Source organism: Herpailurus yagouaroundi, unplaced genomic scaffold, assembly GCF_014898765.1.
Source record: "Herpailurus yagouaroundi ecotype Mexico unplaced genomic scaffold, PumYag 203, whole genome shotgun sequence".
NCBI classification, from domain to species: domain Eukaryota; kingdom Metazoa; phylum Chordata; class Mammalia; order Carnivora; family Felidae; genus Herpailurus; species Herpailurus yagouaroundi.
In genome coordinates this window covers 14,780,107-14,794,747 of record NW_024412434.1, presented here as the reverse complement: position 1 = coordinate 14,794,747, position 14,641 = coordinate 14,780,107, and the positions used below count along the sequence as shown (strand labels likewise).

Here is a 14,641-nt window from a genome sequence, read left to right as displayed (position 1 = left end):
CTCATTTTCTCTCTCGCTTTCTCCCTCAAAATAAACTTTAAAAAAATCTTAAAAAAGAAAAGAAGTTTGTAAGATGATGGCTTCAACAGTTACCCCCACTAACACTTGAGATACCCGGAAATACACGAATCTCATTATCTTGGCACGTGACGTGTCACTTTAATTTTTTTTTTTTTTTAACTCGTTTTCTCCTGATTACTTGACCATCATTTTATGTGCCTACTAAATTTTAAAAAAGGAAACTTTCACAAGTATGGCCGCAAAGCTGTTGTACAAGTTAACAAAGGGTTTTGGGTTTCCATCACCTTTCCCAGGCTCAACCCCTCAGAGGTCAATTTACTGGTTACTTGGAAGAACTCTGCCCCCTGCTCTCTCGTTCTCACCCCTTCATCAGGCAGGTCTTTCCACTATACGCCACGAGCACTACCTCCTCTCTGCCTCCTATCTAAGTGCTCCTGGTGCTACCTGCTCTCCCCCTCCTGCACCTGTCCCCGGGTCCTCTGCTTCCTGCCTTCCTAAGTCACTTCCTTTCTAGGCATTTCTTTGCCTTTGAGTGCTCCTGTATCTATGATCTGTCATTAGGTGAGGAGCAAGACAACACATGATGGTCGAATTGTCAGTGAAAATAAGAAACCACACTTTCTGCCCTCGACTCTAGTTCACACCCCTGAAAATACACACACGGAACGTGTCGCGTTCGTTCCAGGAGTCCTCTATATTCATCTGCCCAGTTTTCCTTTTTCTCTCATGAGTTTATGAGAGCAGCAAGAATGTCATGGGGAAAATAAAGATGTAACTTGCAAATTACGATCTGCTTACCTGTTGGCTCAATCAGTTGGGTGTCTGACTCTTGATTTTGGCTCAGGTCATGATCCCAGAGTCGTGGGATCAGGCTCTTTATTGGGCTCTGTGCTAGGTATGGAGCCTGCTTAAGATTCTCTCTCCCTCTCTCTCTCTGCCCATCTCACCTGTTCACGCTCGCTCACTCTCACTCCCCAAAATAAAATAAAAAATTTTGAAATAAATTTTAAAAAATAAATAAAAATTAAAATTAGAAAAAGCCTTTCGCAGACACTTCCTTCTCTATAGACCATCTAACTTGTTTAATTTTTTTTAAGTTTATTTATTTTGAGAGAGAGAGTGTGTGAGGGGGGCAGAGAGAGAGGAAGAGAGAGAGAAAATCCCAAGCAGGCTCTGCGCTGACAGCACCGACTCAGGGCTCGAACCCACAAACCACGAGATTGTGACCTGAGCCGAAGTCGGATGCTTCGCCAACTGAGCCACCCAGGTGCCCCGATTTAATTTAGTTTTTAAAATAAATTCTGCCCACAACATGCGGCTCGAATTCATGACCCTGAGATCAAGAGTCACATGCTCCACCAAGTGAGTCAGCCAGGCGCCCTTTGCATGGAGTTTTTAACACTAATTTTGGAAGAATTAACATTTTTACAATATTGAGTATTGAGACACCTGAGCTAGAGCACAGTAGGTCTTCTCATTGGTGCAAATGTCATCATGTTCTTCTATCTGGTTTCACAATTTTCCTCATTTACACCTCTCCATTTTGAAATGTAATCCAACTTTGCAACTTGAGGAACGGGTATTGTCAAAGTTGAAAACACCGTAAATGTATAAAAATCGCTTTTGATATTACTATTGTTGACCTGGCAAGTATTATCATTTTCCATCGAGAGAGTTTTAATTCTATAGTCAAATACGCCTAACTCTCCTTATATAGCTTCTGGATCTCCGGTCTTATCTAAGAACAACTCTGTTATCCCTATGTGCTATGTATATTCTCCTGGGTTTTCTTTTAAGATTTAAAAAATTATTTTATTGTTTACATTCACATCTCTAATCCATCTGGAATTCATTTTGTATGTAGTTTAAGATTCAGGTCCAATTTTATTTTTACTCTGATGGATGGACAGTTATGTCAGCGCCATTTATTAACTAATACAACTTCTTCCCACTGCCTTGAACCAACACTTTCATCGTATATTAAATTCTTATACATATTGGAATCTATTTCAGGATTCCCTATGCTAGCTTACTGATCATTTTATCTCTTACTGTACTAATCCCATATTGATTTAATTTCAGTGGTTTTATATTATGTTATGGTAACTCACAACTAAAGTTCTTCACTGGTCTTCATTTTCATACTTTTAAAGGCTATTCTCAGGCATTTCCTTTCCATTCAAACTCTAAGATCATTTGTCCATGCTTAAAAAAAAGTTCTATTGGCTTGTCATTGAAATTGCATGACATTTATATATTCATTTGGGGAGAACTGCAATTTTTACCTGCCGAGACTTTCAGCCTAAAACATGACCTGCCTTTATACTTTTGCAGATCTTATTTGATGGTCTTCAGTAAGATTTCAAAGTTTCCTTCATTTGTCTCACCTCTTTCTTATCTTGTGATTAAACAAAAGCATTTGGAAATTGATATTTTATTACCAAGTTACAAAGTGTGTGTATGTGTGTATAGATAGATAGCAATCTAATTATTGATCTAATCTAATTGGTATCAGGATTGCTGAATCCTCGAAATCCTAGGAAATGTGACAACACAGCCCATCTCATTAAAAAGGGTTAGAATTTGAGCCTGGAGAAAAGAAACCTTTGTCTCATGCTTAAAATTGGACGTATTTTTATGCCTTAGTGAAATTTATAATTATTGCAATCCTATCTGAAATAGTTTCAGAAACATTATCTTTGCACAGACTTGCAATTAAAGATATTATCTAAGATGAAATATTGTCCTGTGCCACTAGAAACAAAATCTCTCAATCAAATCATTGTGGAGTCATCACTCGAGTCTTACTTGACTAGAAAGTTTAGAAGCTTCCACAGCATGTTCGAAATCTGGTCTTCCAATTACAGCAGGCTCTTTATTCATTACTCCTTGCCCTTTCTTGTACTCTGCCTAAAATGAATAAATATGAGAATGTTAAATATTTCTACTTTCCAATGAAGCATTACATTAACATTAGCTGAAATAAAATATAATAGATGGTCAGTCCACAAAAAAACATCCCTTACAATCCACCAAATGATAAAATGCTGACTGCTAGGGCAGAAATTGACTTCGTGTGGTTATATAAATAAACTCGACCCTTTTGTAGTAAAATAATTACCAAGTTTGAATCTTTGTACCCTGTCACCATTGTCATCATTGTGTTTCTGTATAAACACTGAAAAAAAAAATATTAGAAGAAATTTCTGGATAATTGAGATCCCAAATTCTGCAGGCAGACAGCCTGTATGGCTCGCTTGATCTCAGGAATTTAGCCCTGTTTGGTTAACATGAAGTTAAATTTCGTAAATAGTTATTGATTTTTAAGGTGAGTATAGTCTACATTATTCAAATATTTGGTTTGTGTTAGGTCATCATTTTTAACCGAGGTGCAAAGGTATGTTTCAGTTAAATGGTATTAACCAAAAAGGATATCTTGGAGAAGATAAGAAAACAGCCACGATGTGTAGAAAACGTACAAGGGCAAATGGTGGCTAAAAAGAATCTGCACAATTAACAGGAACACGATGGGAATAAGGCCAAGTGATATTCTTCGGGACAAGGTAAGGTGAGAGATAATATCAGACCAGATGACTGACAAAGTTGACTTTCAGGCTGAGACATCTGAATGCGAGCATAGCACTTACTTCTCTGAAAGTATAGCAGCATTAGCCATAGTGAAGGCAACTTTGAGCAGCTTCTGCATGTACCTGAATAACCTACATAGTCAAGTGGATGATTCAGATTAAAAAAAAATTGAGACGTCATGAATTCAGATTGATTTCACCAATTCAATTAACCATTCAACTACCAGAGCCACAGGTTGTCTCCTGCAAAAAATAAGAAATCATTTCTGCTCAAGATAAGAAAGAGAGATTACATTGCTTATGATCTTGGAGATCTGCATTGCCATCTTGATGTCTGGTCTGTTGAGATCCGCACTGTACGTGTGGGTGTCCTGTACATCTTTTCTGTAAGAAATCTGATCCAAGAGGCAGTTTTGATTGAAAGAAAGAAAAAGAAATTAGTAAATTTATATAACTACCAGACTTAATGTCTATAAAATCATTTATCTGTGCTAAATCATCTTAGAGAACCCACCGACCATGAGCTGTTTTTTAAAGTTTTTTTAAGCACAACCTTTATTTGAATAGATACATTCTTTTTTCTACCATACCTAAGTCTCACTAGCATTACTGCATACGAACTGGATTCATACAACATAAAAAAATGTGAGCCCAAGACTTTGGCACAAAACCAATCTTACAGGATTTTACATAGACCGCTCTGATAAGCATGTCAACGTGGGTACGTGTGTATGTGCATATTCACATACAGAATATCCTCATCAAGGGCCTTAACTTGCCCATCACACAGTCTTGACCCCCAGTGGATGCAGGATAAGCCCAGCACGTGAAAGTAGAAAATCATTTCCTGGGGTAAGGATGTGTGAAGCTGTTCCTCTCCGGCTTTCTCTTCCTTTTCTGACTGGACTCTTAAAATGCCCGTGTGTGGGAAGACTAGTCATGTTTACTGACAGTTTTATTTTCTAGCAACTACCATCACCATGAGTCCAAAAAATAAAAGCAATTACATTAAGGAACATTCATTCTCTGAATGCACATGAGATGCAACCAAACTGAAGCGCGGAAAATAGAAAAATATATGTAAATTTAAAGAGAAAAATATATGTAAATTTTATCAAACCTACTTTAGGTGATGGTGGTTATTCAGATTTGAATTCGACTGACGAACAGGAAGTGAGACCAGACCAAAACTAGTATAATGCCCCCCGCCCCGGTCAACACCTCACCAATCTGTCCACTTCTCTGTTTCTCGAGGTTGGTCATAAGCTAAAGGAATATTTATCTATTTTCCAGATGTAATTCTACCTGGCAATGTCACCAGGGGCTGATTGATTTGTCCATTACATTAGTTCTATTGAAGTTCTAACGCAAAGAGTGCAGCAATGGTCGTTTTTAAGACCCACCTTCATTTTTTCAAGGCGTAGAAAGGTAAGACACAGAAACTTACAACTGAACATCTACACAAAATGCACAATTATTTATATTGGTACAATACAAATATTTCTAATGCTGCCTGTGAATTTTCTACAGTAGGATCATCTAAGGTACTTATTCAAAAACTAGATTCCTGGGGCGCCTGGGTGGCTCAGTCGGTTAAGCGTCCGACTTCAGCTCAGGTCACGATCTCATGGTCTTTGAGTTCGAGCCCCGCGTCGGGCTCTGGGCTGATGGCTCAGAGCCTGGAGCCTGCTTCCGATTCTGTGTCTCCCTCTCTCTCTGCCCCTCCCCTGTTCATGCTCTGTCTCTCTCTGCCTCAAAAATAAATAAACGTTAAAAACAAACAAACAAACAAAAAAAAAACCTGGATTCATCCCCAACCCTACGTAACAGAATTCCGGTAAATGGGGCTCAAGGATCCGCATTCTAATGAATTCCCCTGTTGATCTATATAAGCCAGTGTTCTAGATAATATCAATGTATCTTGTTATTTTCCTTTCAGTCTTGTAGAGTTAAAAACCATTTGTACTTTCTTACTTCCTTCAAAAATAATTATCAGGTACAAGAAATGAAAATGCATGAATACTTTGATAGGCTCCCTACACATTATATTATTCCATTTCGGTGAAATGTTTACATACATTTCTATTTATTCTTTTAAGGGCTTGCTTTGGCCTCACCACCAAGACTTTTTTTTAAACTGTGTTTATAATCATGAATCTGTCTAACAAGTAAACACAGCTTCGATAGAATTCGCGTGATTTCAGCAAGAGCATCTGTTTTCTTCACTATTTCTGTTTTCACAGGCTTTACCTTAGCAAGTAATTCAGGTAGGTTTTGTGCACACGGGTAGCAAAAGAAACATGAAAACGGGCTGGAAACGGAGTTATATTGTTGGGCGAATTTTAAATCCTTCGGGATTTAAAATTAAGCCAATTTCATTGGCTTCAAATAGCAACACGCTCCCGCTCCAACGATGGCCAATCAACCTCAGCCGGCGCTCAGTTAAACACAAGCTGTGTAAACAAAAACCGACTCTCGGGTGAAAACAAACCGAAATTACTACCCACCTACAAGACTAACTGTTTCTAAGTTACTGCATTCATACAAAAACCACAGGGGGGGAATGTCTTTTTGTTTAGAAAAGAATGAGGATAAAAACGGAAACCCTTACTTTCTGAAAAGAGCTGCAACCTTCCAGAAATCTAAGCTTTGCATGGGTTATGTAATTATATGCTGCTCAGCCTAATGACTGCGTGAAGAGAGGTGAGGGGCACAAAGGCCGCAGGAGCAGGACTCTGAATAGGGCCCCATCATCCATGTAAATTGCAAATTAGAGGCCGGCATATGTGACTCCAAACAAATATGAAGATTGACAAGAGCTGCAGATTCAAACAAGCGGACGGCACAGAGCCACACAGGAGAGCAGCACGGGAGCCCGGTCGCTAGTCAGATCTTCCAGAATATCACTGCGTGGGGACATCCCACGGGAACGGGGCTTCATGTGGGGAGGCACAGGGCCACCAGCTCCTGGGCTGCACCGTGAGCAACGACGTCTGAACTTGGTGGTGTGCCGGCTGCCCGGCTTTGAGGGGGGCTCGCCTGACATTTCTCAAGTGTCCACAATGTGTCTTAGCTCCATTCTGCAGTCTGTCCGAACCCGGGAAGAGGAAAAACGGTATGCGGCCGAAGAGAGATTTGGCAGTGGAAGGTCAAAGAATATATATGGTTTTTTTCCCCCTATTTCCGGAATGACTTCAAACCCCCAAGTGCTAACTGTATTGGAAGAGTGGACCGACCGGTCTCCGTTCTTCAGGCTGTCTTCTCATGAATCTTGAATCTTAGAAGCTTCTCGTGTTCTACAGAACACTGTTGAAGAAGGAGAAAACAGGAGGCTCCTGAAAATTGTCAAGCCCAGGATGCGTGCAAGCTCGAGGGCCAGCGACTGATTTTACCTTGTTTTGTGTAATGTGTTGCTCCCTACTGCGTCCTCAGAGCATAGGAGAGGAGAAAAAAAGCCGGAGGAGGGACGAAAAAAAGGAGAAGAGAGATACTTCAGTCTCTTCCCAGGAGAAAGTGTGTTTCCCCACTTCTTTAAATTTCTTACTATACTTTCGATGAAGTTTGATTGTTGCCTTCTCTAGGTCCCAACCAAGGCAATAAAGGAATTCTCATACGATGACCATTTTCTTATACGCTGATCCTGTATCCAAGATAAACTGCTTTACCTTTTTAATAATATCTGTAGAGAATGATTGCAGTTTCTTCTTCAGGAACACCTAGAATTATTACTATACCTGCTTGATCTCTTCCTCTTATCTTCCCCCGCCCACGCCCCCTCCCCCACTAAATTTATTTCCCTGCCCTTTCCCACATCTCTGGGTCATTTTCCATTGTAATGGACATTTATCCTTTTCTTTTAATCCGCCTGGGATTTTTCCTTTGGAAACCGCCTCTCCGTCACTCCACGTGAATTGGTGGGGCTGTCCAATGCAGCCTACCTTCTTGATGACAGAAACAGCCACATGACAGTCTGTCCAATCAGATACCCCATCCCCTTGGAAACCATGATCGATAAGAGGGCAGACACATAACCCAGGGAGGGCCAGAGGCACCGATGCATCCGAGGCTGAGGGAGAAAGACCTACTGTCTTTCTCTCTGGGATCAGCTGCTGAGGGGACGATTTGGTTTTGGAAACACCAGCTGTCATCTTGAGACCACCTCAACAGAGTCCGTCCGAAAGCAAAGCCACGAGACGGGTCGAGAGGAAGAGTCCCGGTGACACTGTGATCTCTGCATCCAGTTACACTTGAAGGCAGCTTGAATGTCTAATCATGTAAACCCATAAATTCTCATGTTTTACTTAGCTCACTTAAGGCGGAGTTCTGGTGCTAACTCTAGAAACTCCCGACGAATGCCATCTCCACTTGATGTTTTTCTGCAGTGTCCAATGTGTTCTTCATTGCCTCCAATAGAGATATTAATTCCATCAAAATTTCTTTTTGAATTTCTTATCTCACCACGTTCCCTTGAGTAGACTTAAATAAATCAAATCCAACTGGCCCAGAACCATTCATTCCCTTTGCTACTCTGCTGAAGGGTAACATGATTCTTGGTGAGAAGAGACTAGATAGGACAGACATCTTTTAAGTGAGTCGTGTGGCCTGTACTTAGTGATAATCTCAAAGCGCTGGTGAAGTCATTCTCAAGAAATACTTTTATTGTCATCGGAAACTCTCACATGAGAACAGCTCCCAGGTATCATCAGATAGGCACACGGACTGGAAATCCCATCGCAGGCTTATTTCCACCTGGGCATGCTGTACGTAAAAAACTAGTAAAATATTACATTGTACATATGTTTTTTTGAGAGAATGTAAACCTTTTATTTGCAAGTGAATGCAGGATCTGATATTCATCAGAAGGCAGAAAAGTTTTCCGTTTCCTAAAAGATGGAGTAGAATATGGAGCTTTATCTTTGTTGTTTTTATCCCTGTCTTGTTTACAAAAATCATTTTAGAGTTGACAGACATTTTCTTACTCATGACTTCATTTTACCACCACCGTAATCTTGTAAAGAAGGCAGAATGGGTATTACTAACCACTCTTGGAGATGAACAAAATACTAATGTGTCTATTTTAATACTAAGTCCTGAAGTGCTGTTATTGTAAGTCACACCAGGAAATCACAGGGAACCACGCATGTTTTTCCAGTATCATTTTACTGATTTATCTCTAAGCTTTTTCACTTTCTGATAGAAAAGAAAAGAAACTGTACCTCCTGATAAGTTTTTATTGCCATCAAGGAAGTATATACATCATGCTCAAAAAGGACATTAAGTCTCTTGTTTCCCTGCTGAATACTTCCTTCTAATACACATTGAATTGATTACCAATATGGTGTTCTGGAAAAGCTTATCACTCCAATTTCACCCCAAGTCTATCCAGACCACATTACTTGCAAAACTGAAGATGGCAATTCAAACTTTGTTTGACTTCCTTCAGACCTATTGGGTTTCACGTCTCTGATAAGATTGATGAGAACTAATCATGTTACTGGGGTTTTCATTTCGAGCCCATCTTTGGGGGAAAGCAACAGGATAGATTACCTCCAGTTCCTCTAAATTACATTAGAAGGATTTGGCAGGGGTACATCCCTTAAGATACAAAAGGATTTAGATTGGCTGTTTTTAATAATTTCTTGATTTTAGTATCAACAAGATAGGTAGTTATATGGGTTCAGAAATATTTTGAACGTGCCCTTCTGAACTAAACGCTTCTTAAAATAAATTGCATATTGAGCTGGCTCTTTTCTAAATCTAAGCTCTTTTAATTATTTCAAATGGACTATGAAATCATCCTAACCTCTCCAATCACCCTTTAAAATTGGAGGAGGACCAAAGAGGACTCATATTTTATGGAACAGCCCTTCTGCAAAGCCCTTCACATGTACCATCTCATTTAATACTCGTGAGAGCCCAGTGAGGTAGATTATCACTGCCCCATTTTACAGATGGGAATGCTGAGATTCGGAGATATTAAGTAACCTGTCCAAGGTCATCCAGGCAACATGTGGTCTGACTCTGAATTTCTTTTCTGTTATGTGCTACCATGGGGGGGTATTCAGACAAATGATATCCCCCCTGTTCCGTGCTCACTGAGTTTGGGGGTGACAGAAGAGACTAGCACCCCTAGAATAGCCTTCCTCTTGAAACTCTCAGTTACGCAGAGGTGAGGATTCAGATGGCCCTCCCCGAAGCCCTCTCCTCTCAAGGCCTGAGGGAGAGAGAGGATCTGAAAGAAAGATCACACCCTTAAGCCCATTGGCGGATGTTCTAATAACAGTTTGAGCTGAAAGAAGGCAGAAATTACAAGGCTTAAAGCACAGCTGTCCTGGTGTCCTGGTTCTCTTAACAGAGAGTGGAAACTCACTTGCTTTGGGGAGAAACAGAAAAAGGCAAGCCAGGATGCCTCTTTGCATTATTTCTAGGTAAATCAGATGTGCAAGTGCCACACATTTTAGTTTACATTAAATCGCGTCACTTCGGGGCACAACGCAAAGCGGCATTCCACCTTGCGAAAGGGCAATTCTGTTAGTTAGTTCTGGGCAGATGAGGTTGACCGGACTGAAGCTTTATGGGAGACAGGGTGTTGTCTACCGTGGAGATGCGGTTGCCTCACCTACGAGCCAAGAGAAGTTCCTGCTTTCTTGGGGCGTTGTAGACCTAGGTTTAAATCTCATATTGTAGGGACAACAAATGTATTATTCTGAGTGCCTTGACTCTAGGGGAATATCAACTACTTCACAGGTAGAATACAAATATCATTCTCACTTTAAATCTGAGCAAATAGTCTTAAACACTTTCTAAATCCTATTATATGTACAAACTTTGCATGTAAAGGTTGAGCCGAGAAGGCAGAGGAGTGTAAGTAAATACACCCTTCTCCCATAAGTACACAGTATTGAATGGAAGAGAAAAGGCCTTTATACTCTATTCCCTCAATCCCTCAATCAAAGACCTTTTAAAAGAAAAGGCACAGTTAAAATAATAACCCCGGTTCTATGATAAGGAACTTCCGTATTTGAATTTCATTGAATTATAGAGTTGGAAAAGGCTTCCCGAGGGTCCGTGTAATGTGGTCCGGCCCCTCCCGGACCACCGTCGCCACCTTCTTTCCTGCAGCGCCTTGAATCTGTTCATCTAAATTCTGATGATAACCTATTTGGTCCCACATTTAAAAAAAATTTCACGTAAAATCTTGACCGGTAACCAGTGACTTTTAAGAGGGAGGTAGCAGGGCGTAATGGAGAGCGTGGACTTGGGAGTTTGACTCTTTGGTCTCGTTTTCTTGATCTACAAACTGGGATGCAGTGCAGGGACTTTGCGAGAACTGGAAATGATCAGGGTCTTGGCACAGTTCCTGCCGTGCAGCAGGGCTCGCTAAGTGGTAGTTATTATGATTATGATCCTCATTCTGTAAGCAAACCGTTCTTACAAAGCATCCCCTTAAAATGGCCTTGCTGGTAATTACAGACACGTAGCTTCCTCATCTCTTATCAAGGTTAAACCATCTTAGAAAATTGTCTTGTTATTGGCATATGTTTACACATTTGAATTAAAATGTAAAACCTCACTCAGTTTTTACTTAAGCACTGACCTATTACAATTTAATATCAGATAATTGTTGCCAACCTGCAAAGAGACACTGAACAGCCGGGGCTCTGGGGACAGAGTCAGCAAAGCACCATTCAATAAAGGAACGCAGTGGTGGGACAGAGCCCACGTGAGATGACCAAGATGTATCAGGTACTTTCCAAAGAAAGGGAGTTTCTTGACCCAGCTAAGGCAGACACCTTTATCGTAACTGATTCTAACCCATAAAGACCCAAACACACAGTTCCTGCATTCTTTCTAGAGAGCAAAGAACTGATAACGGGGAGAGAAATAGGCTTCCACTGAAATTTCAGGAACAAACTATTCTTCTAGGCCACCAGGAGAGTGGTGGTCATTGAACAAACACATGAAAGTTTTCATGTGCCTGCTAACTTACAACTGTATAATCTGCTAACTTATAAAAGAATTCATTCTCGAGGGACGATGGCGGCGTAGGAGGACGCTGGGCTCACCGCGCATCCTGCTGATCACTTAGATTCCACCTACACCTGCCTAAATAACCCAGAAAACCACCAAAGGATTAGCAGAACGGAGTCGCCGGAGCCAAGCGCAGACGAGAGGCCCACTAGAGGGTAGGAAGGGCGGCGAGGCGGTGCGCGCTCCACGGACTGGCGGGAGGGAGCCGGGGCTGAGGGGCGGCTCGCCGGCCAAGCAGAGCCCCCGAGTCTGGCTTGCAAAAAGCGGAGGGGCCTGACGGACTGTGTTCCGACAGCAAGCGCGACTTAGCGGCTGGGAGGTCATAAGTTAACAGCTCTGCTCAGAAAGCGGGAAGGCTGGAGGACAAAGGGAAGGAAAGCTGCTGAGCCCCCGGACGACAGAGCTCAGTTTGGTGGGGAACAAAGGCGCTCGCCAGCGCCATCTTCCCCGCCCATCCCCCAGCCAAAATCCCAAAGAGAACCAGTTCCTACCAGGGAACTTGCTCGCTCCGCGCAAACACCCAACTCTGCGCTTCTGCGGAGCCAAACCTCCAGCAGCGGATCTGACTCCCTCCTGCTGCCACAGGGCCCCTCCTGAAGTGGATCACCTAAGGAGAAGCAAGCTGAGCCTGCCCCTCCTGCCCCTGTGCACCTTGCCTACCCACCCCAGCTAAGACGCCAGATCCCCAGCATCACAAGCCTGGCAGTGTGCAAGTAGCCCAGACAGGCCACCCCACCCCACAGTGAATCCCGCCCCTAGGAGAGGGGAAGAGAAGGCACACACCAGTCTGACTGTGGACACAGCGGTGGGCTGGGGGCAGACATCAGGTCTGACTGCGGCTCCGCCCACCAACTCCAGTTATACACCACAGCACAGGGGAAGTGCCCTGCAGGTCCTCACCACGCCAGGGACTATCCAAAATGACCAAGCGGAAGAATTCCCCTCAGAAGAATCTCCAGGAAATAACAACAGCTAATGAGCTGATCAAAAAGGATTTAAATAATATAACAGAAAGTGAATTTAGAATAATAGTCATAAAATTAATCGCTGGGCTTGAAAACAGTATAGCTGACAGCAGAGAATCTCTTGCTACAGAGATCAAGGGACTCAGGAACAGCCAGGAGGAGCTGAAAAACGATTTAAACGAAATGCATAACAAAATGGAAACCACCACGGCTCGGATTGAAGAGGCAGAGGAGAGAATAGGTGAACTAGAAGATAAAGCTATGGAAAAAGAGGAAGCTGAGAAAAAGAGAGATAAAAAAATCCAGGAGCATGAGGGGAAAATTAGAGAACTAAGTGATACACTAAAAAGAAATACTATACGCATAATTGGTATCCCAGAGGAGGAAGAGAGAGGGAAAGGTGCTGAAGGGGTACTTGAAGAAATAATAGCTGAGAACTTCCCTGAACTGGGGAAGGAAAAAGGCATTGAAATCCAAGAGGCACAGAGAACTCCCTTCAGACGTAACTTGAATCGATCTTCTGCACGACATATAGTGAAACTGGCAAAATACAAGGATAAAGAGAAAATTCTGAAAGCAGCAAGGGGTAAACGTGCCCTCACATATAAAGGGAGACCTGTAAGACTCGTGACTGATCTCTCTTTTGAAACTTGGCAGGCCAGAAAGAACTGGCACGAGATTTTCAGTGTGCTAGACAGAAAAAATATGCAGCTGAGAATCCTTTATCCAGCAAGTCTGTCATTTAGAATAGAAGGAGAGATAAAGGTCTTCCCAAACAAACAAAAACTGAAGGAATTTGTCACCACTAAACCAGCCCTACAAGAGATCCTAAGGGGGACCCTGTGAGACAAAGTACCAGAGACATCACTACAAGCATAAAACATACAGACATCACAATGACTCTAAACCCATATCTTTCTATAATAACACTGAATGTAAATGGATTAAATGCGCCAACCAAAAGACATAGGGTATCAGAATGGATAAAAAAAACAAGACCCATCTATTTGCTGTCTACAAGAGACTCATTTTAGACCTGAGGACACCTTTAGATTGAGAGTGAGGGGATGGAGAACTATTTATCATGCTACTGGAAGCCAAAAGAAAGCTGGAGTAGCCATACTTATGTCAGACAAACTAGACTTTAAATTAAAGGCTGTAACAAGAGATGAAGAAGGACATTATATAACAGTGACAGGGTCTATCCATCAGTAAGAGCTAACAATTATAAATGTCTATGCGCCGAATACCGGAGCGCCCAAATATATAAAACAATTACTCATAAACATAAGCAACCTTATTGATAAGAATGTGGTCATTGCAGGGGACTTTAACACCCCACTTACAGAAATGGATAGATCATCTAGACACACGGTCAATAAAGAAACAAGGGCCCTGAATGAGACATTGGAGCAGATGGACTTGACAGATATATTTAGAACTCTGCATCCCAAAGCAACAGAATATACTTTCTTCTCGAGTGCACATGGAACATTCTCCAAGATAGATCATATACTGGGTCACAAAACAGCCCTTCATAAGTTTACAAGAATTGAAATCATACCATGCATACTTTCAGACCACAATGCTATGAAGCTGGAAATCAACCACAGAAAAAAGTCTGGAAAACCTCCAAAAGCATGGAGGTTAAAGAACACCCTACTAACGAATGAGTGGGTCAACCAGGCAATTCGAGAAGAAATTAAAAAATATATGGAAACAAACGAAAATGAAAATACAACAATCCAAACGCTTTGGGACGCAGCGAAGGCAGTCCTGAGAGGAAAATACATTGCAATCCAGGCCTATCTCAAGAAACAAGAAAAATCCCAAATACAAAATCTAACAGCACACCTAAAGGAACTAGAAGCAGAACAGCAAAGGCAGCCTAAACCCAGCAGAAGAAGAGAAATAATAAAGATCAGAGCAGAAATAAACAATATAGAATCTAAAAAAACTGTAGAGCAGATCAACGAAACCAAGAGTTGGTTTTTTGAAAAAATAAACAAAATTGACAAACCTCTAGCCAGGCTTCTC

At 41.6% G+C, this 14,641-nt stretch overlaps 1 protein-coding gene across 1 annotated transcript in view; it reads right to left on the bottom strand.

Moving 5' to 3' along the window:
• NEBL (nebulette) overlaps positions 1-14,641 on the bottom strand; it is a 116,989-nt gene that overhangs the window by 81,193 nt on the left and 21,155 nt on the right. The window contains 2 exon segments of the mRNA XM_040451267.1: positions 2,830-2,931; positions 3,902-4,003. Of these exon segments, the coding sequence (XP_040307201.1) occupies positions 2,830-2,931; positions 3,902-4,003 (204 nt within the window).